The 22,770-nt window shown below is 38.1% G+C and overlaps 1 protein-coding gene and 1 long non-coding RNA gene across 2 annotated transcripts in view; one reads left to right on the forward strand and one right to left on the reverse strand.

Moving 5' to 3' along the window:
- Positions 1-22,770, forward strand: part of LOC139139804 (transient receptor potential cation channel subfamily M member 3-like) — a 78,347-nt gene that overhangs the window by 34,396 nt on the left and 21,181 nt on the right. Inside the window, exons 4-7 of the mRNA XM_070708736.1 lie at positions 9,485-9,655; positions 10,749-10,811; positions 11,484-11,607; positions 12,634-12,759. Coding sequence (XP_070564837.1) covers positions 9,485-9,655; positions 10,749-10,811; positions 11,484-11,607; positions 12,634-12,759 — 484 coding nt within the window. The remainder of the gene's footprint in view (positions 1-9,484; positions 9,656-10,748; positions 10,812-11,483; positions 11,608-12,633; positions 12,760-22,770) is intronic.
- LOC139139803 (uncharacterized) lies at positions 1,613-3,966 on the reverse strand. Its single transcript, XR_011553882.1, has 3 exons — positions 3,608-3,966; positions 2,574-2,613; positions 1,613-1,767 (listed from the first exon to the last, which is right to left on the reverse strand). It is a non-coding gene; the product is annotated as an uncharacterized lncRNA (long non-coding RNA).

The following is a 22,770-nucleotide window of genomic DNA, read 5'->3' on the forward strand; positions in this document are numbered from 1 at the left end:
TGTTCCACAAGTTCAAATTAATGAAAGCCCGATCCGCACTTGCAAACGAACTTAATCGATGTTCTGCGTTTGTAGTTGAAAAGGGGTTTGGTAAGGTTCGCCAGGTCATAAGAAAACTTGTGGAAAACGTGAAACGTCAGTCAGGTGCAGACACGGAGCATGTTGATGCCGCTGTCTCGGTTCTATTTAGTTCAGATCGATCTGCAATTTCTAAAAAATCCATGGGTGGGAGGGCCTATATGAATAAAATTTTGCGGCAACATCAGATTATTGGGGAAAAAATATCGGGAAATGATGAGTCCACCCTGTGGCAATTACGAATGAAAAGGGACAAAACGTTTGCAAAATCTATTTTAACACTTGATTTTTTTAAAGAAGCCCTTTCTCTAGATATTCTCCCTCAACCTATTCAAACTGCTTTAACTAATACCCTGCTACCACTAGATAATGATGAGCAGCACGGTAATGAGGATATTGACAACATAGCATTATGGAATGACAAGGAGGCTGAACACATCTTTATTCATTTAGGTGGGGGGTTGTCAGAAGCCGACTATGATGGGCTTGAAAAGTCTATCAGGACACCTAATAATGTCTCCAGAATTCCAAGACTTGGTGCCTTGCGGAGCAATTTAAGACGTTTTCATGAGATGGTAGAAGAAACTGAGAGCAAGAATAAAAAGGGTTGGTACATAAAGGATCTTGAGGGGTTAATTTGGCAACATTTAATTTGTATATTAAGAGAAAATAAATTAGATTTCAACATTGAAGACGAGTGTGAACGTAAAAAACTTGAAGTGATTGTTGGGGAGGGAGGCGATACTTTTCAGGATTTCAAAGGGATTTCTCAAAATTTAAAGTTTTTGCAATAAGTGGGGCAATTCGGGTAATTAAGTATAATGGTGCAGAGGTGTGGCGAGACCCAAATCCCCAGTCTGATGCCAGCCGTATCCCCTTTGCCATCATCAACGCACCTGAAAGTGACACACTGATACAGCAGGACATACTTCCTATTTTGAATCTGACTGAGGGCTGGGCCAAAAATACAATTAGAGGGGTGGTATATCGACGAAAATTAGAGGGTGACGAAAAGTACAAGAATTTGGTTTTGCAACGAAAAAGTACTAAATTTTTTTGTAATTTGTGTTTGACATCTGTGGAGCAATGTCATAATCCACATCATGAATGGAAATGACAGTAACGCTTGAAAAGATGACTGAGTGGGCAGAGACTAACAGTTTTGGTCAGACCAGTCATCCTCTAATTGCATATAATCCAATCAATGATTACACCATGGACCACCTTCATGCCAAATTGCGAAATATTGGAAAACTTATAGATGAGCTCTTTGTTGAGGCAGAAAAAATTGATAAGCAGCTAGAGTTTGTACAAAAATTTGCCAAGCTACCAGGATCAGTACAGAGTGAGATAAAACAATATGAAAGTAAACTGTCTGAACAATTTGACCTGAAGGTGGAAGTCCATGGTGTAAATCATGAAACAAAACTACTTACAGCAACACAAATGGATGACATGACAAAAGTCAACAGGAAACTTGAAGCAGCCGTTGACAGTTTTGATTTCAAAATAAATGAGACTACAGACATGGACATTAATATTTCAGACAGTATTGAGTCACATATTGAATCTTTAATTGTAAATAATAAAACAACACACAAATGTTCAATGTGCAGTATGCAATATGCGACGAGGCCAAGTATCAACAGGCATCTGCAAAATGTCCATGGGAAACTCCATAAAAAAGACCTGGAACAAAAACAGAGGAACAGTGAAGCAAAATTAGAACAGGAAAAGCTCAGTATTGTGAAATCTATTGAGAGCATCCTCAATGGCAAAGAACCAGAAAATCTGAGTGTCAAAGTCAAAGATAGAGACAAACTGATGATGATTTCAAAAAAATATGAAAGTATAGATGAAGAAATTAAAAAAGTAGGTGAAGCAGGTGACTTAATTGCATATCACAGACATACAATGGCAAAAATGATTGAAAACCATACAACAGAAAAATACACAGTTTTGATAAATCACATGAATACACTTTTAAAATATTCCCCTCCTAAAAAAGACAGTGAAGGAAAGGTCTGTGGAAGTAAGGAGAGTGAACAAAACAGACTATCAAAGAACAAACAAAACAAAGCCATTCAAGACAGCCTCTCTACCATTGAGAATGCAATGTATATCTCTGAAAATCCCACCAGTAGAGTTTGTCAACTGAAAGCATTCTTAAGAATAAAAGGCATTGTCAAAAAATATGGGGGCGGTTACGAAGGTGGTGCATGCACACGCATGATGGACAATGATGTCCTCAGTGGATGCAATAAAATTCTAACCGATTCAAAATATGCAAGCACAATCATATCTTTGATAAGGGAATATAGACTTTTAAATAGCATAATGGCAATTACACAATTTGATGCAAGCACTTTCAAACTAATCAACAATCAATACAATACAAATATCATAGATTTTGATTCTTTAATTTCAACATTTCATTCCAATGCTGTCAACTGGGTCAAAAGGATAATTTGTGAGTTACCTCACATATCACTCACCTATTATATGCATACTGTAGCTGCACATGGACACCAACTCCTGAAAAGAGATAAGGGAATTAATATACACAGCAGCTCAGGAATAGAAATGTCCCATCAACGAATGAAAATGGATATCAGGCGTCACCTGGGTGGGGGGCACTGGGCAAAGACTATTTTAATCAGATGGTTGTACAGAACTGATCCTGAAATTTTGGCTGCTTCTCCTGTGAAATTTTGAACTTATAATGACTGCATATGCATAGAATATGAACATTCTTGTACATTAAAAAAATAAATAAACAAAAAAAAAAATAAAAATAAAAATCAATAAACAATACTATGTGAAATTTTCTATTGATGGCATTGTGTAAAGTCATAAATAAACAATAGAATGATTAATAGATAAACAAACAAACAAACAAATAAATAAACAAACAAACAACAATAAAAACATGTTTATTTACATTTGTTCAGAAAGGTTATACTGCAAAGCATAACGGCATATATTTAGATGGCCAGACGCAGTATGCATCTTGCATTCTGATACACTGCACTGCATCTTTTAAAAACATATGTCTCGTTCTTTGTGTTTTTCCTAAACCTTTTAACATGAAAGTAAAATGCTGACAACTGACAGACACAGAAAAGTACAGTGGCCATGCCATGGTCAGTCACAGCTGCAGTATATTACACTGCACTGCCGGAGGTAGATACTGCAGGAATATTCCGTTGTCAAAACCTTATGTCAGTAGCCTACCTGCCTAGCCTGCCTTTGTACAGGCTAATTACTGACGTAAAACTTAGAAAATTAAAGTAGTTTTTACATGCTCATAGTCAAATTCCTACTCCTCCTGCATTCATCGGGTGAATATGGGCGATCGGCATACCATTGCAAAGCTCTCGAGTTGCTTAACAAAAGTACGTTCTCCAAATTCATGACCATCACAGTTGATAAGAAAAAAGGCGCCAAAAATTAAGGAAATCGTTGCTTTTTTCTAAAATTCATATTTTTGACAGAAAAAATGGACAAAATCACGATAATCTCAACGTACCTTTTACCGTCGACTTCCAAGAAATGGCCTTGTACTCCTTTCGTCGGGGTAGGAGTGAAAATGTCAAAGAAGTAGGCTTAAAACAGCAAAATTTACAGCTTTTTGGTCAAAAATGTTCTGATTAATTGCTAAACAATGGCTTCACTGAAAAGAAATCGGAAAAAACCATGAAAATCGGCAGAAATTGCACTTTATGAAAATTGTCCCTTGATCGAGGATGGTCTGGGTCATGCCCTTACAGCTGTTGTAAACACGGCATGCTGAGATTTCCCAGATTCTTCACAGCGCCCTCTAGCGACCAAAATCCGTATATGCGTTGGTACAAATCGAATGGGATTGTGGGAAAGCTAGCGTCCTGTGCCATAGGCACACGCTCTCATACTTAGTACAACAATTGTTACACTCTTCCAGGGGTGGCCGGGGGTAGCTTTGACATCTCTAGGCTTGTTCTACTCAAAACGTAAGCAGGTTTGTCCTCCAGCCCGCCTGCAGGCTGTGGCACAGGTAGTTGGCCACAGGGACCCTTCTCCTCCTCCTTCTCCTCCTGTTCCCTTTGCTGTTCACTTTTTAAAATTGAATAATTTATGGACACCGCTTTCAATTTTTATATTTACATATTTACGGTGTGATGGACGTACACCAAGACCCTAATCACCATTTTGAACGAAGGGCCTTTGCTGGCAGGACAGAAACTAAAGACAGATATTGGCAACCATGGTAAACCACCTCGAACAGAGTCCTCAAGCTTAGGGGACCTTATTGTGACAAAAGACATGCTTGAGCAGAAAAACATTATTCCAAAAGACCTAATTCTTTGAGCTCAAAGCATGGCAGTGGCAGTCGGGATGATGGTCATTGGGGCGATTCTCAATGTGACTGAAAATTCACCGGCGGCAACATACTTGCCCAAACAATGTCTGGTCAGGGTGAAGCCTTCAAACCGGAGGGAGAGAGAGGCACAATGGGGCATTGGAAAAATTTAATCGTGACAGAGAGGCATACATAGAGCAGATGCAGCAAATCAAAAACTAGAAAAAATAGACACAGGGCCAAAATCTTGTGACTGAGAGACAGCTGTCAAAAATGTAACAACTTAGCCCGCTTATTTAACCACTCTCTTTTGAGTAGAGATTTGACCAAGCAGTTCAGTGTTTTGCTTCTTCCCTAGGTGACTCGATGCCATATGTTGTGAGTTTGAACGCAATTAAAAACACCGTATTTTCTACCCTGGGTTTTTATGGTCTCCTGGTCGATAGAATTGTCACCAAGGTTGTCCTTTGTCCAGTTTAAGCAATGTATTCATTACTTCAATAATGTTTGTATGTGATGTGTGATAGTTACTGTGCACATGCGAGCATGAGTGCTTCTGAACTCCACAATGTATGGAGATGTCGCAGTCAGAAAAAATGTAACTTCTTAGCTCAGTTATTGAACCACTCTTTTTTGAGTGTGGAGGTTTGGCTGAGGGGTTCTGCCTGTTGCTTCTCCGCTAGGTGACTCAATACCGTATATTGTGAGTTTTACAGATGGGGACTGGCACCTCTTTACACAAGAGAGGAAGGTGCGACCGCTCTTATGGCTGATGAGCCAAAGTTTCATGAGTACTACACGTGAATTAAGCGTTGGACAGAAGAAAGGGAAGTGATCTCTTTGGCGACAGGCCTTGTCGGCAGCCTCATGGTGTTTATCCTTTTACTGGGGCAAGTCACTTACTGGGGCATGGTGGCTAGCTTGTGTTGTCCATGAAGATATTTATTGCAACTTGCCATATTTGAAAAGGCTGTCATCTGTCACTTGCTGCTGACTTGCCGCTAATTTGCTGCATATTTATCTATGTCTCTCAAGAGCAAGACACTTGCAGTTGATTGTGTAAAATGGCAGCCATCATCAGATGGGAAAATAGACGAAGCTCACTCTTCGTCCAGTCCTCTGCACCAACACTAATGGAGATCCACACACCCTCCCCAGAGGCCGCTACCACTCCAAACTCGATTTCAAAATAGTTTTATTCCATATGCTCTCAGTAACTATCAGAAATAATTTTTTTTGTCAGCTCGTAGTTTTGGTGTTACCACTTTCTACCTCATCACACATATTTGCAAAGTGTTGCAATTTTGACATTTTAAATGACCAACAAGTGATTTTTTATGCTTATGGTTTGCTAGTTTTACAATTTTTATAATGCTCACATATTTTAACTTTCTTACTCCAGTTTTATAGTGTTGTTTTTTGTGATTTTATGATTTATTTTATATCATTGTAACAATTCAACCTGTCTGTACTTGTTATGGTATTTTGGTTGCAAAGGCTAATAAATAAGAAAGAAGAAATTAAGAAACCCTTGGTTCACCGGCAGAGGGCATACATCACTGAGACTGGATGACTCCTCTACTCTGACACAAAGAGGAAGATCCTACCTATCATGCTGGCATTAATATCCTCTTGATTTGGGAGGGTCACAGCAACACGGGCTTTTGGAGAAGCATCCTGATGATGAGGTACCCTCTTTGCTGTTACTCTCTAAGGGAACCTTCAGAAATTACAGGGCGGAGTGGGCTGGGGGAATTGGGGGAGGGTCACTTGTTAGAAAACTGTTCAAGGGGGGTCACTTTTTTATGAACTTATCTTAGGGGAGGTTAGAAACTGATTTATGGCCAAACCTTTGATTAATCTGTGTAATATTTCCTGAATAGGAATTAAATCACCAACAAAATACGCCAATTCTTCTAAATACGTACACATAAGTTTCACAAGCAAAGAAGATGCAGTGGCATCCTACATTAAACACCTTGACCAGTTAAAACTGATTAAGACAAAAGACAAAAACACATGCAACAGGTGGAAAAGTGTATATTAATTATTAAATGTACATAAATGCAAAGATATTGTTAGTTTTAAATTGAAAAAAAAAATGTACATAGTTCTGTCATGGACTACCATGTACAGTGAATCAACATTTTGGTGAAATCCACACAAAAAGTGTGATCAGAGATTCTGGGTAAAATACAATCAATATTATAAAGGGTCCACACAAAACAAAAACGTCAATACAATGGGTGAGATACTACGGCAAGTTTTCAATCAGGTTCGAACCCACAACTTAAGGCATCAGTCGCCTAATGGAGAGGCCACAGAGAGAACCGCTTGGCTAAATCTCCACTCCCAAAAAGAGTGGTTCAATAACTGGCTTAGTTGTTACATTTTCTGACTGAGACCACTCCACACGTTGTAGAGTTCGTGAAGCACTCATACACGCATGCTCACTATCACACATCGCACATACAAACTTTATCGAATCGAAGAAACAAATTAATCGCTTTAACTGGGCAAACAATAACCTCGGGGACAATTCTGTCCACCAGCAGAGTTACCAACCCAGGGTAGAAAATATGGCTAGTTTTCAATTGGGTTCGAACCCACAACATACGGCATCAGTCGCCTAGTGGAGAGGCCACAGAGAGAACCGCTCGGCTAAATCTCCACTCCCAAAAAAAGAGTGGTTCAATAGCCGGCTAAGTTGTTACATTTTTCTGACTGAGACCGCTCCACACGCAGAACTAAAAAGAAGTGTTCTAAGACTTGATTTGAAACTTGGTAGGCTTGGGGAGCGACGAACCTCAATCGGAAGGTTGTTCCATAAAAAGGGGGCAGCAATACTGAAGGCATGGTCCCCTATTTTATGTGTACGCGACCTGCTTTGACACAGTTTAAATTGGTCAGCGGACCTCAGTTTACGGGGTGGAACGTACAATTTAATCATTATAACCACACTAGTCTAATCAAGAACATTAATATTAATGATAAAGAGTACAAAATGCACAGATTTGCCTAATTTTGTATTGGAAAAAATTATTCATAGTTTAATCATAGACTGCCATGTATAGTGTATCAACATTTCCATGAAATTCAAAATCACATTTCTTGCACAAAATGGACTGGTAACCACTCTAGTCTAATCAAGAACATTATTATCAATAATTAAGTGTACATAAATGCACAGATTTACTAAGTTTTTATCGGAAAAAAATTATTTATAGTTTCATCATAGACTACCATGTACAGTGAATCAACATTTTAGATGAAATGCCAAAATCACTTTCTTGTACACAAATGCCTATATTACTTCCCACATCAAGCTTAGTACATTTAAATATATTACCAAACATATATAACATACATATATAGCACGTTTTGTGAGGGAAAACTGTCAATTATTTGCCTGATAGACTCCGTGTATTATGATTTGATATTTTTGGATGAAGCACTATATCAGCCACATCTTGCCTTCTTATAGTTGCACAAGATATGGCGACCCCCCTCAAATGTATGAAATACCATATCGCTTCAAAAATGCTTGCATGATAAATTGTGACTGCCCCTCCAAAAAAACCAGCCCTCCCCTCCGTAATTTGTCCCTATACCCCCGTGCAAAAAGGCCCAGGATCGAGATTAACTATGGAGTTAAGAAGATTATGAGGTGTTTCTGTCTCTTATTTTCCTTTGAAATTGCAATCGTTATATAAATATGTTGCTAGATTTTTGGATTAGTCTGCACCGGGCTTTAACTTACATAACGACTAAACCAAATATTATGTAAATTAGCTGGTACTGTTTTAGTTATTCCTGGGGAGAATACTGCAGTGTTTTGGGAGCGTTAAGTTTTGGAATGTCGATAAGGGGGAGGGTAACATTTTACGGTACAGGTATGAGGAATTCCCCGGCCCAGCCCCCTGTAATTATTGAAGGCTCTAAAATGGCTGTTCAATACCTACTACGTGGTTTCTCTAAGTGATTGGTAGACAACTCTTTTGTTGCTGGCAGCTCCTTTTGCTGCTACTCTCTAAATGGATGTTCAATACCTGCTTGGCGGTTCTAGCTCTGAGAACCTAATAACCTCACATCAGAGGCCATTCAATTTCCGCCAGCCGGGTGTATTCCATTTCAAATACCCTTTATTTCCTACCAAGAGCCCTCTGGTCTATGAGCCATTGTTTCAAAACTTTATCTTTGTAACAACAACCACCAGAGAGAGATAACCGATTTTTACCCTCTTACCACATAGCAAGGCTTCGCACTCAAAACCTTGCCATACATATTCGGCCACAAAGCTCTACAAAGCTCAAGTAAAGCCACCAGCAAGTTTTCGTTTTTCTTTCCTCATTGCTGTGCTTCTTGGGACACCCCCTTACCGCTGGATGTTTAATTTGAAAGAATGGTTTGCACAAAAGGACGCAAATTGCTACTTTGGGCGCAATGCAGGCACAAAATGCAAAAACGGGCACCGAAAGCTCAATGCCACGAGCCAAGGCTTAATGCATCTACCAACTTAAATGGGTCTAGGGCCTTCAAACATTAGCAACAATGTTCTCATTCTCTAAATCGGTTTAGAGCAAACACCTATTTTTCGAGGGGTGGGAGCCTCCAATTAACATTTTAAGCGGATGAGTACCTTTGAATATTTTCAATATGTAAAAGAAGGCTCCCAGAACCCCCTCAAATGACCCGAGATTTTAGCCTTTTGAGGGGAGGGAGTCTCCGTATTCCAATGTTAGAGTCCCACATCCCACAAGTGGTTCAGAACAAACATTTTGTATACTACTCACACTATTGGTAGCATAATGAAACACCGTTTGTGATTTGGTTTTCAAAAAAGGGTATCCAATATCGAAATCATCACCAATAAACAAGTTCCAGATTCACTCTGTATTCGAAAAGGTGATTGCTTCATATTTGTTCGTCACTGAAAACATTGAGAAATTGATCTTTAGCATAATTTCTGTACTCCTTTTGAATGAATAAAGTGTAGTGACATGCCGCAATGTACCACGGATAGCCTTCACTTCCACATCGCCTAACTTTTGTTCGTTTTTCGTCTAGGAGAGTGTGGTATTGAACCTATCGGACGCCCCCACGTCGCATAAAGAGCTATTGGGTGCCCTTGAGAACAATAAAATTGGCGAACGTACCCAAACGTTGCTTAAAGAGCTGGTGAGAAAAGAGGCAATTAACTCTTTTGCTTGGAAGTACCTGTCGGCTCTTTATAAACATGTAAGTTGAGGCGGGAAGAAAAAAAATCAGATTGTGTGGAATAACAAAAATATTCTCTTAGGGGGTAAATCAGTCTATTTCAGAGAATTTGCTCCAAAAGGAATTTTGAGAATCTCTGATCTCTTCGATATGGACAAAGCAAAACCATTGCCAATAATTGAAGGGACACATTTCTCCTTGTTACACAAACTTAAGTGGATCGGTCTAATCTCCGCCATTCCGGGCGATATTAAACAAAAGGAAAATGGAGTAGACGATATTCACATTCTGATAAACGATACACCAAATCTATTGAGGACCTCTCAAGACACATTATTAAGAATGAATTGACAAGCAGAATCTTTACCACACTGACGAGCCTTGCAAAACGGGAAGAAATTTTGAATTCAGGTATTCTTGATTGGAAAAAATGTATAAATTAATGCTGAAGATGACCATCGACAGCAAAATGAGGGAATTCCAATTTAAATTACTACATAATATTCTTTATACTAATGAAAAACTTCACAAACTAAATCCCAAGAAATTTCCAACCTCTCTGTGTACTTTCTGCATGAACGATGTTGAAAGCTATGAACATTTATTTTATGCATGCTCATTTTCAGTGTCCGTTTGGAGGAATCTATTACTTTATTGGGGAGACTCTCTAGAGTTGAGCTCACCACCAAGCAAACTCTGCTTGATTATTTCAGATCCGAATGAATCTCTATTAGTTAACTTTATAAGTCTACTTGTGAGAAAACACACCTATTACTGTAAAATGAACGGGGCCAAGCCAAGTTTTGCAGGATTGGTGTCTTCATACGACGGATAGGTCAGATAGAGAACGTCATCGCAAAAAAGAATAATAAGATGGCGGTGCGCTTGGAAAAGTGGTCTCCTATATTATTATTTGTGCGATAATTTATGTATTCACAGAGAAAAACTAGTACACTAGCATAATGAATTGTAACATTTTAAGGAAAATGCCCAATAAAATTCTTTAAATATAAAAAAGTTGAGGCAAATCTTCAGGCAGACAGTATTACCTAAATTTGTTTTTGTAAATGAACTTAACCGACCAGTAATTATTGTCTTTTAACAATTCACACAGACTGTGAAAAGCGATGACAAATGTCAAATGTGGTTTCAAGATATTGCAATTGAACAGATTGTGGTGAGTAAATTATGAATCCTAACGAGAAACTGAAGAAATCTTATCTTCGGGTTTCTTCGTCGATGAGAACACTGGGACAATTAGAAGACACTTATATGTAATCTCGTTTCATGATTATCTCTGGATGAAAGTAAGCGGTCAACGTAAAATGAAATTTCTCAATTTCCCAGATCACGTACAATAAGGATGTATGAATGATGTGCGGGCGTTTCCTGTCAAAGTAATGTCATAAAACTAATGAAAAAATGCGGATTTGCGGTAACTCTACTTTGAAATTTACAGTCGAAATTTGCTGTAATGTTTTTATATGCGTTAGACCAGCCTTTTGAAATATGACAGTCGGTAAGAAGTAGATTTCACGCGTGTTGCTGTAGTCTGATGTTGATATCACCATGTATTTGAAATTTACTTATGCATAATTGATAAATGGCCCAACTGTCTACATCCACTACATTGTTTTTTTCCGTATCAAATAATTCAACTTCTCAGGCGTCATGACGGATATATCTCCCGACATCCTCGCTCAGGTGACGCATCATAAAATACACGAAAGTCATACATTATCAATTTCAATATGATGATTACAATAATGCAGAAGTTTATCCGCGGAATCTCATGCCATTCCAAAGTTTTTGTAAATCATAATACCATGTTTCATTCAAATGTTTACAGGAAAACAAAGAAATGATGACCTCAGTTGGAAAGTTCATCTGTCGCCTGTTGCCGTTACAATTCAAAAGTAACACTGAATTAGGCGACATATACATCGATTCGACCAAGAATATAGAATTCGATGGTGAGTCTATAGACTGTAACCTCTGCTCTTACAGGTTTGAGGTGCTCATACTAAATTTTCTAAAATACGTTAATGTTAACAGTTAAAGCAGCAGATAAAAAGAGAACAAACCTATATCTCATACTTAATTTAACTCTGTGATTTAAAAAAAATAGTTAACGTGATCACAAGTATTCATTCCGTTGTTACTGTTAATCTTCTATTACGAGATAAGGAAGGCGTTATATTTCAGTCTAAAAATCTCTGGGATTTCGGCATGTACGGCTCGTTTATATAACTGTTTAAAACTTCAAGTGTGCTGATTCCCGTGTTTCAGTCGTACTTCGACTTTTGTACTGTCGACAAAAAGAGAATAGACCAGTATTTGATATTTAATATGAAAATGTGGAAAGCAATAATTGAAAAATTGCACAATCTATAAATGACGTGATAACTGCTCTTTCCACATATTCCACCCTGAAGTGTGTATGTAACTTCTATACTCCTTGGTCTTTTTGCCAGAGGTCTATATAATATAACACTATTTGAACTAATTTGGGATAATTGGATGGGGAAGTAATGTCAATTTTATCTACAAATGTAACCTCATCTGCTTCTCTTTTTACGTTAAAAAATTATTTTTATACGTAATTTGTAATATTGCAACATTCAACTATAGGGCACCTAACATTTTTGAGAATTTTGAAAAATATGAAAATCCAATTATCCCAAATTAGTTCCAATCGTGTGATATCTTTCTTTCACTAAGTTGACTTTCTTGTGTGTACCGGTATTTTGCTGTCTCTGCTGTGCTGTTTTGTGTGTATGTTTACAACAATTGAATATGTACTACGAATTTGGACCAAGTGTTACTGAAGTATGGATTCGTATGATTGTGATTATTTTATCATGGTGACACAAAAACACCGCTCCTTCCCCGAAGCAGATTAGAGCAGACTACACAACTATCTGAGCTGACAGTCATAACATATTCTTGTCATATATATATTCTATACTTAGACGATTTGGGTTTTTTTTTGTCTACAGACAATAATGTACATGTATATGGAACTAGAGACATATTCTTATGGGCACTGTTGAGTTATCGACTAGACTTAGCCTTTGATATATTCCAAAGTGGATGGTCACCAGGTGATACAAAGTCATTAATTGGTACGTTGTGTCCTTGCCAAGGACTTTGCATTAAATGAAGAGCTGTTCTTCGAAGAATGTTGTGATCGTGAAGCACTGTACTTCAAGTATATAATATATTTCGATTGGTTTAGCCTGCGGTACACAACTGTTCGATCTTAGCTATCACTGCATGAAAACGCAATAATACAGATAAATTCACATTAATGAGTCGACTGTATTATTGAATAATACACGTGAATTCACATATATCAACATGAATACAGGCTTGCTGAATACAAGCAATGGATTAGTGACTGTATTCATCTGTATATGCACTCTTCAGCTAAAATACAGGCAATAATCCATCAATGAGTATTATTGGGTTTCATGCAGTGTATTGCATATCTTTAAAGAGAAAGAAGTATCAATATGTTATTTTCAAATCCTGATGATATATTCTGTCACTACATTGACATTGCCGTAGACTTGCAGCTTTAAAATCATGTTTTATTTTCCAAATTCAGCGTTGCTTTTAGACATTTTACCGGGGGTCCTATGTCGCATAATGTCCGTTCGTGTATGTCTGTCCGTCTGTCTGTTATGTAGGTCATTTCCCCCACACTCATCATGACCTGAGTTCAATTAGTCTAGAACATTCTCAAGGTCACTGCCCTTAATGACCTCACAACCTTGAATTCAATTAGTCATGTTTGGAATGTTCTAGAAATTTAATTAGTTGTGTAAGAGAGATAATTTTAGAACAGTAATTAGCATGTCAATAAAAGTTCTAGATTGTTCTTATATGCCTTTATGTAAGCACATGGGTATAAAAGGGACGTGCACAGCTTCCAGTCAGACTTTTGGGATCGTGTCTCTTGTGTGTTACTACATGTGTTTGGAAACCCAGCAGTAGTCATTCTCAAGACTTTTCAAGACCTTCACTGCCAACGCTGGATTTATACTGTGGACTTTGTGCAACTTCAAGCCTGCAAGCCAAAGGACTGTTCATTCATCCGACAGACTGTTACAACTCTGAGACTGGAGCTTTGCCGTCCCAGCTGAGATAAGTAGTCTGTACACTTTTAAAGCTTGTACTCTATCCCTGACTTAGCAATTAGTTTTATTTTCGTAATAAATTTTGTTTAAACGGAAACTGCTGAGTTCACCCTTTTTGTTCGTTTTCTCTGCACGTAACAAAATTGGGGGCTTGTCTGGGATACAAATATTTTGAGCCGTTTGACAACATTTTGACAGCTTTTTCAAAACTACTGTATACTGTGAACTCAGCGGAATTTAATCATGGCAGAATTTAAACCAGAGGAAAAGGATGACCTTGATCAGGACACATTTGATTCCCTCAGAAAAGACGACCTCATAACACTGGCCAATTTCCTTAAAGTAGAAGTCAAAAGATCTATGCGCAAGAGGGAAATACAGTACCGTATTGGCAAACATCTAGTTGATTTAGGCCAATTTGAGGAATCCAACCCGAAAGATTATGAGCCAGAGTGTGCCTTTGAACTAAGAAAATTAGAAATACAGGCAGATTTGGAGCTTAAAAAATTGGCATTAGAAAAAGAAAAAGAATTACAAATGAAAGAAAAAGAATTGCAAATGGAAGAAAGACAGAAAGAAAAAGAAAGGCAGGAAAGATTAGAAATGGAAGAAAGACAGAGAGAAAAAGAATTGCGATTAGAAGAACAGCAATTACAGGTAGAAATAAAACGTTTAGAGCTTGGACAGTCAGGAAAATTCTTCCCTTCAGACAAGTTTGACATCACTAAGCATTTCAGGTTAGTTCCCCCTTTCCAAGAAAAGGATGTTGATAAATATTTCCTTCATTTTGAGAAAATTGCTCAGAGTCTGAATTGGCCTAAGGAGTCCTGGTCTATGCTTTTGAAGAGTGCTTTGGTTAGTAAAGCCAGAGAAATTTACATTCAGTTGTCAGTAGAGCAGGCTTCAAATTATGATTCTGTGAAGGAATTAATTCTCAAGGGCTATGAGTTGGTGCCTGAAGCTTACCGTCAGAAATTTAGGGATTGTGAGAAGGTGAAGGATCAAACTTACATTGAATTCGCTCAGACAAAAGAACAACTGTTCGACCGTTGGTGTTCTCCGAAAAGGTCAGTCAGAATTATGACAAATTACGACAACTTGTTTTGATTGAGGAATTTAAGAGGTGCATTTGAAGTGACATCAAGACGTTTATCAATGAACAAAGGGCAGATACATTGGAGGTTGCTGCACGTTTGGCCGATGATTATTCATTGACCCAAAAATCTTCATTTCTCAGCAAACCATCCCAGTCGTTTTCATACAGAAACAATGCAGGTAAATTTAACCCCTCCTTTTCATCCAAGAATTTCTCAAAGGAGAGTAGAAAATCAAATGACAACAGTTCACAGAGTTCAAGTAACACTCCCACATCATCAGATCCCAAGTCTCAATCTCCTTCTGACAAACAGTTCGGTACACTTTCTTGTAATTATTGTAAGAAAGACGACCATTTAATGTCAGATTGTTTCAAATTGAAAAGAAAACGTGAAGGTCAAAGTGGTCAAAGTGGATCTAAGCCCACCGGCTTTATTTCTTCATCAACTGAATTAGAGTCTAATAATGTGTGCAACACATTTTCTGAGGTTAAACCCCTCTTATCCCCAATTAATGAGGTCAAGGTCAATTCTTCTCAAGATAGCATTATGGGTATTTCGAACCATTTATTCATGATGGTTTATATCACTTTCTAGTGATTTCTCTTCCGCTACCCCTGTCAAAATTTTAAGAGATACCGGGGCTTCCAGTCTCTTTGTTGTTTTCTGAAAAGTCATTTTCAGGTTCTAAAGTTCTTATTAAGGGGGTAGATTGCAATGACTACATTCCTGTTCCTCTCCATAATGTCTATTTGTCTTCGGACTTTGTTTCTGGACCAGTGACTTTAGGTATTAGGCCTTTTTTGCCTTTTGAAGGGATTCACCTTCTTCTTGGAAACGACCTTGCTGGGGACAAGGTCATTACTAATCCACTTGTGACTGATAATCCTAGTTTAGATCAGAATCCAGAGCCAATAGAAGAGGAAATTCCCAGCTTTTCCCTTCATGTGCTATTACTCGAGCCATGTCAAAGAAAACTTCTGAGAATCAAAATACTCTCAAAAATAATGTCACAGATGTTGACTTAAATGACACCTTTCTCAGTCAGGTGTTTGACACGGATCATTCCGTTATCCCTCGTGGATTTGTAACTTCCAGTAAAACTTCTGCTGACCAAAGTCAGACATTTTCTAGATCAAATCTCATTGCAGAACAACACAAAGACCCAGAGATTTTGTCTTTGTTTGACAGGGTAGATGATGAGGATAAAACTTCAGATAGCTCTGTTTCCTATTATACAAAATCTGGTATTCTCATGCGTAAATGGAGACCTCCAGATGTCTTAGTTGATGACGATTGTGCTATAAAACATCAAATTGTGGTTCCAAAGCCCTATCGTGCTGAAATATTGCGCCTGGCCCATGAAACGCCCTGGGCTGGTCATTTAGGTGTCAGGAAAACTTATCATAAAATTCTCAGTCACTTTTATTGGCCAAATCTCAGGCAGGATGTAACACATTTCTCTAAAACTTGTCACACATGTCAAATGGTAGGAAAGCCAAATCAGACGATTCCAAAGGCCCCTTTACAGCCAATTCCTGCATTTCAAGAACCATTTAGTAGGATTCCAATAGACTGTGTTGGGCCCCTACCAAAAACTAGATCAGGAAGTGAGTACATGCTGACAAAAATGTGTACATCCAGTGAGTACATGCTGACAAAAATGTGTACATCAACTCGGTTCCCCGAAGCCATACCACTGAGAAATATAAAGACAAAGACTATAGTGAGAGCTTTAGTCAAATTTTTCACTTTATTTGGCCTCCCTAAATGTGTCCAGTCCGATCAAGGCTCCAACTTTATGTCTGGTATTTTTCAACAAGTAATGGATCAGCTAGGCATTAAACAGTATACGTCATCCGCCTGTCATCCAGAAAGTCAGGGTGCTCTTGAGCGATTTCATCAAACTTTGAAAAATATGATTAGGACCTACTGTTTTGACACAGAGAAGCAGTGGGATGAAGGAATTCATTTTCTGCTCTTTGCTGTTAGAGAGTCAATTCAAGAGTCTCTTGGTTTTAGCCCATTTGAGCTTGTATTGCATGAGCTTGTATTTGGACATACAGTCCGTGGCCAAATTAAGCTCGTTAAAGAGAAATTCCTATCAGACGATGATGATTGTCTGAATATTTTGCAATATGTGTCAGATTTTCGTACAAAACTCTCTAAAGCATGTGAATTAGCCAGAGAAAATCTTGAGTCATCTCAGCAGTCAATGAAAATCAAATATGATAAAAGCACCTCAAAACGGAAGTTTGAACCAGGTCAAAAGGTTCTTGTTCTACTTCCAATTCCTAGCAAACCACTCCATGCTCGTTACTTTGGGCCATACCTAAATGATAAAAAATTGAGCGATTTAAATTACATCATAATAACACCTGACAGGCGAAAACAAAAACAGCTATGTCACATAAATATGCTTAAGCCATATTTGGATAGGGATAATCCTACTAAAACTCAGCCTGTCAGTGCAGTCAGTTCAAAACATTATGAAGATAGTGATACTGAAACTGACTTGAGTGAAAATACTCTAAACTCAAAGCTGGACTCGATCAAGCTTCAGAACTCAGAAATCCTGGAGAAGCTGGAGTCTACAGAGTTGGCACACCTCCAGCCAGAACAACAACAACAGGTGAAAGAACTGCTCCACGAATATAAACACCTATTTCAAGATGTTCCAACGAGGACAAATGTCATCTATCACGACGTTGATGTTGGGGACAGTAAGCCTGTAAAACAACATCCATACAGACTGAATCCAGCAAAAGCGAAATATCTCCAGGAAGAAGTCAAATACCTGCTGGACAATGACTTTATTGAACCCAGTAAAAGTAACTGGAGTTCGCCGTGCATACTTGTTCCCAAATCAGATCACAGTTATCGTATGTGCACGGACTTTAGGAAAGTCAACACTTTAACAAAGACAGACACTTTCCCAATCCCGAGGATTGATGACTGCATCGACCGAGTGGGAAAAGCCAAGTATGTGACGAAATTTGACCTACTGAAGAGATTTTGGCAAGTCCCTCTGACGGATCGTGCTCGTGAAATATCCGCCTTTGTTACACCAGACGGATTGTTCCAGTACAAGGTGATGCCATTCGGAATGAAGAACTCTCCGGCAACGTTCCACGGATGATCGCAACGTCATATCCGGGCTAGACGAATGTGCAGCTTACGTTGACGACGTCGTCCTGTATAGTGACACCTGGGAGGAACACATCAAGCTCATGCGGGGAAGTTCTTTGAGAGACTGAGCAAAGCAATGTTGACTGTCAACCTTGCCAAATCTGAGTTTGGTTGGGCGAGGGTGACTTACCTTGGACATACTGTAGGACAGGGTGAGGTAAAACCTGTTGATGCCAAAATCAGTGCCATTTCAAGTTTTCCCATACCAAACTGCAAACGACAACTGATGCGCTTTCTCGGTATGGCTGGTTACTACAGAAAATTCTGTCCAAATTTCTCCACAATTACTGAGCCTTTGACTAACTTACTTAAAAAGAAAGTAAAGTTTGTTGGTCAGAGCAATACCAACAGGCATTTGATACACTTAAAGCCATACTGCAAAGTGCTCCAGTGTTGTCTGCACCAGATTTCACTTTGCCATTCAAATTAGCTGTAGATGCTAGTGATACGGCTGCTGGTGCTTTTTTATTGCAAGAGGATAGTCATGGTATAGATCATCCTGTTTGCTATTTTTCACGCAAATTTAACAAATCCCAGAGAAACTACTCTACAATTGAAAAAGAGTGTTTATCTTTGATATTAGCTTTACAGCATTTTGAAGTTTATGTTACTTCTTCAAATCAGCCAATAGTGGTTTATATTGATCACAACCCTCTTGTTTTTCTGCAGAAATTTAAAGGCAAAAATCAGAGATTGTTAAGATGGAGTTTAATGTTACAGGAGTTTAATCTTGATATTAGACACATCAAAGGCAGAGACAATTTAATTGCAGACTGTTTCTCTCGTATTTAGAGTTTATTGTTGTTCACTTTCAAAAAATTTTACTTTAGAGTAAAAAAAATTGAGTACTTAAATCTTTTTCAAGATTACATTTGCAAAAGAAAGATTTTTCTTTGAAAAATTTTCTTTTTTGAAGAGGGGGTGTGTTATGTAGGTCATTTCCCCCCACACTCATCATGACCTGAGTTCAATTAGTCTAGAACATTCTCAAGGTCACTGCCCTTAATGACCTCACAACCTTGAATTCAATTAGTCATGTTTGGAATGTTCTAGAAATTTAATTAGTTGTGTAAGAGAGATAATTTTAGAACAGTAATTAGCATGTCAATAAAAGTTCTAGATTGTTCTTATATGCCTTTATGTAAGCACATGGGTATAAAAGGGACGTGCACAGCTTCCAGTCAGACTTTTGGGATCGTGTCTCTTGTGTGTTACTACATGTGTTTGGAAACCCAGCAGTAGTCATTCTCAAGACTTTTCAAGACCTTCACTGCCAACGCTGGATTTATACTGTGGACTTTGTGCAACTTCAAGCCTGCAAGCCAAAGGACTGTTCATTCATCCGACAGACTGTTACAACTCTGAGACTGGAGCTTTGCCGTCCCAGCTGAGATAAGTAGTCTGTACACTTTTAAAGCTTGTACTCTATCCCTGACTTAGCAATTAGTTTTATTTTCGTAATAAATTTTGTTTAAACGGAAACTGCTGAGTTCACCCTTTTTGTTCGTTTTCTCTGCACGTAACACTGTCTGTAAACAGCATAGGTCAGAATGCTATGCAATTTCATTAATGGAAAGGTCTAGATTTGATTAGATTTTAGTAGATGTGGTCTCCATAATCAACGGGCATTTGCATGATTAATGCATTTTTGCATTAGGCTGTATGCGATGAAACACTCCACAAAATTTGATGAACTATGGGGGTACTTAAAATGTTCTGTGGTTTAAATATGCCAAACGTTTGCCGGGCGTGTCTTACAGATTTTAAGTTTATATGCATAGTCATTTTTGTAATTTGACTCTATATCAATACATATCATTCCGATTTTGACCATATTTCGGTCTAATTTTTGGAAGTTTTATAAACATTACGTTCTAATTTTTAGCTCATTGGCACATTAAACAATTTCTTTAATAAGGCTGTATATCAATATTGAGGGCACATATTTATGTTTTGACTATACTTCTGCTACTAATTTATCATACTTGGTTCCAGTTGCTGAGTAAGTTTTATGAGCACGATGTTCTAATTATCAGTTCATTTGCATATTTAATAGATTTTTGTAATTACACTATCTATTATTATTATTATTATTATTATTATTATTATTATTATTATTATAATTATTATTATTATTACAAGTTTAGGGGCTAACAGTACTATATAGAAATCTAATAGTTCATTGAAGCTGTGGGAATTCTGAAAAAGAGGTGTTCGAATGCAGGCTCATCGTGGCAGTCGTGGGCGCGCACAAAACAAGGCACAGCGACTGTGGAGAGTCTATGCCAGTGTATTTGCTGCAAATATACCTTCACGCATGCGCACTCGTTTGCCAGTGTAGTCTGCCAATATGAGCATGCGCAATTGAGTTTACCTGCGCGTGAATGTGTAGTCTATACACTACATCTCGTGCTATAATCTTGTCGTTGAGCTTGCATGTGACAGAAACTGGAATTACTGCTGAGAATACTTTTCAGGACACCACTATTGAGTCCCTAAGGTAACAAGTAGGACGTTTAGGAAATCTTTTCAGAAAGTTCACGCCGCCTGTGGCCATTTTGTGGAGTATAAGCTTATACGTACCTGAAGCGACGGTATACAGTATTTCTACTGTACATATTGCCAGATAATATGCGATGGAATTTCACGTCGTTCAATCATTCAAATGGAAATGCTGGCCTTCTCCAAACTTTGAAAAAATCAGATTGACAGACTTTGGAATGCTAACTCTTGTATAACAATGACGTAATTTCATGAGAAGACATTTGTATTCGAGCTCGGCAACATTTTTTGATTTGAGAACTCTCATCATGGCGGATTCACTGAAACAGTGAGTATTCAACAACTTTTTCCTATGTCCATGTAGCACTTGTGCAAAAATAAGCGAGTCCACAGGCCTTTGGCGAATCAATAAATGCGTTTTTCACCAAGCTGAAAGGTTGAAAGATGCATCCGTCACTTTGGGACGAGCTAGATAAATGCAGTCAAACCCAGCTGGGCATAGAAATTTGCCATAGTATGACTTTGTTCTGGAGACGACCGGCCGTGCGGTGGAACTTTGCAACAAAGTTTCCATATCTGAACTGACGTACTTGAATGACAGGCACAGGAAACGATGGCCAATAAAAACGCATTCTCGTTGCATTTTGATAATAATGTATCAATCACAATGACACGGAAATTATGCCTCCTCCCAACAGAAGGGTCATGGTCTATTTTTAGCCCTGCTACAGTATGTCTCAGTGCTGAAAAGGCCATATTGTTGTCATGTTGTCATGGCGACTTTTAAAATTTGCATACAACTGTGAGAGTGAAACGGGTTGTTTATAGGTCACAAAACTTTTGAGTCCCACTGTCGTCCATTACACCTGTTTCCTTGGGCATTAAAGGTGTGCAAGTATACACATCAAAAAACTAGAAAATTCACTTCATGGGCAGAACCTTGTAAATAGCCCTTTCTTGTCTGGTTAACGAAAAAAGATACCCCTGATCTAAAATATGCATGGGCTACCAGCCAGTGTCACCGGGCTACCAACTTCAGAATATGGTTGCCCAAGTGGACTACCAGGGAAAAAAGTTAATTTCGAGCCCTGGGCAATATTAAACATGAAACACTACCAGGGAAAAAAAGTTAATTTCGAGCCCTGGGCAATATTAAACATGAAACATTTAACTTGTAATATTTCCCCTTGTCTTGGCCTGCTGGGTTTAAAAAAATGTTTAAAGGTATACAGGGACCATGTTCAAATTTAGCCATTGCTACCATGGAAAGGGGGGAATCTAGCTAATCATCAGAATCACAGAGTTTATGGGGTCACGCCAGGTCACACAAAATATAATGCACCACTACATGGCCATAATTTTACTTTAGTTAAACAATACGAAATAATTTGTCTTCATTATTCTTCCTGGAATGAGGCAAGAAATCAGAATAAATTATTATAAAATGAACATTATTATACGTCTTTAATTATTAATCCGTAAAATAAATAAGTACCAGTGAATTATGTTTTAAATAAAAAAAACTGTGCGCTTACTGTTACTGCTTCTGATAAATAATGGTACATTGGGTGATATGGGGAATTGGATTCATAAAATTAATTTGAGATACAAGAAGAATTAATTTTAGCACATAAAATTAATTTAAAGGCATAAAATTAATTCGATGAATGCATAATAAGTTGGTACTATACCAGGGGTTTCATTAAGAGCCGGCAGCCGCCGAAATTGACCGGTTACTCTCACGATTTCGCCGGCTACTTTTTTGGAAAATTGAACTCTTTCATAGCTAAAATATTTTACCTTCTGAAATGATACGGACAAGTTTCACAAGCTGTGCAATCAAACTTTTCAACAGCTTTTATGTGAAACAAAATTTAGAAGACGAGCGACTACTACAATCGCCTTGTACTACGATGCAGTACGTCTTGCGTATACTGCCTCAATAAAAATCGGACTTGCAATTGACGATTCTATTGGCTACCTGAATTGCTGATTCCTATTTGGTGACCTTTATATACGCTAATGAAAACGTGCATACTACACCTGTCGGCCGTCGTTAGCTCAACTCAAAATGGTCGATGAACAAATGAAGACGGAAGCGATCGCAAGGTCAAGCTTCGCTGTACGATCCTCGGTTTTGAAGTGGACCAAGAAACAAGAGAAGGATAATTACGTGGATTTAAACTGTTTTCGAAGGCAATGACCTGAT

This window comes from Ptychodera flava, chromosome 9, assembly GCF_041260155.1.
Source record: "Ptychodera flava strain L36383 chromosome 9, AS_Pfla_20210202, whole genome shotgun sequence".
Taxonomy (NCBI): Eukaryota; Metazoa; Hemichordata; class Enteropneusta; family Ptychoderidae; genus Ptychodera; species Ptychodera flava.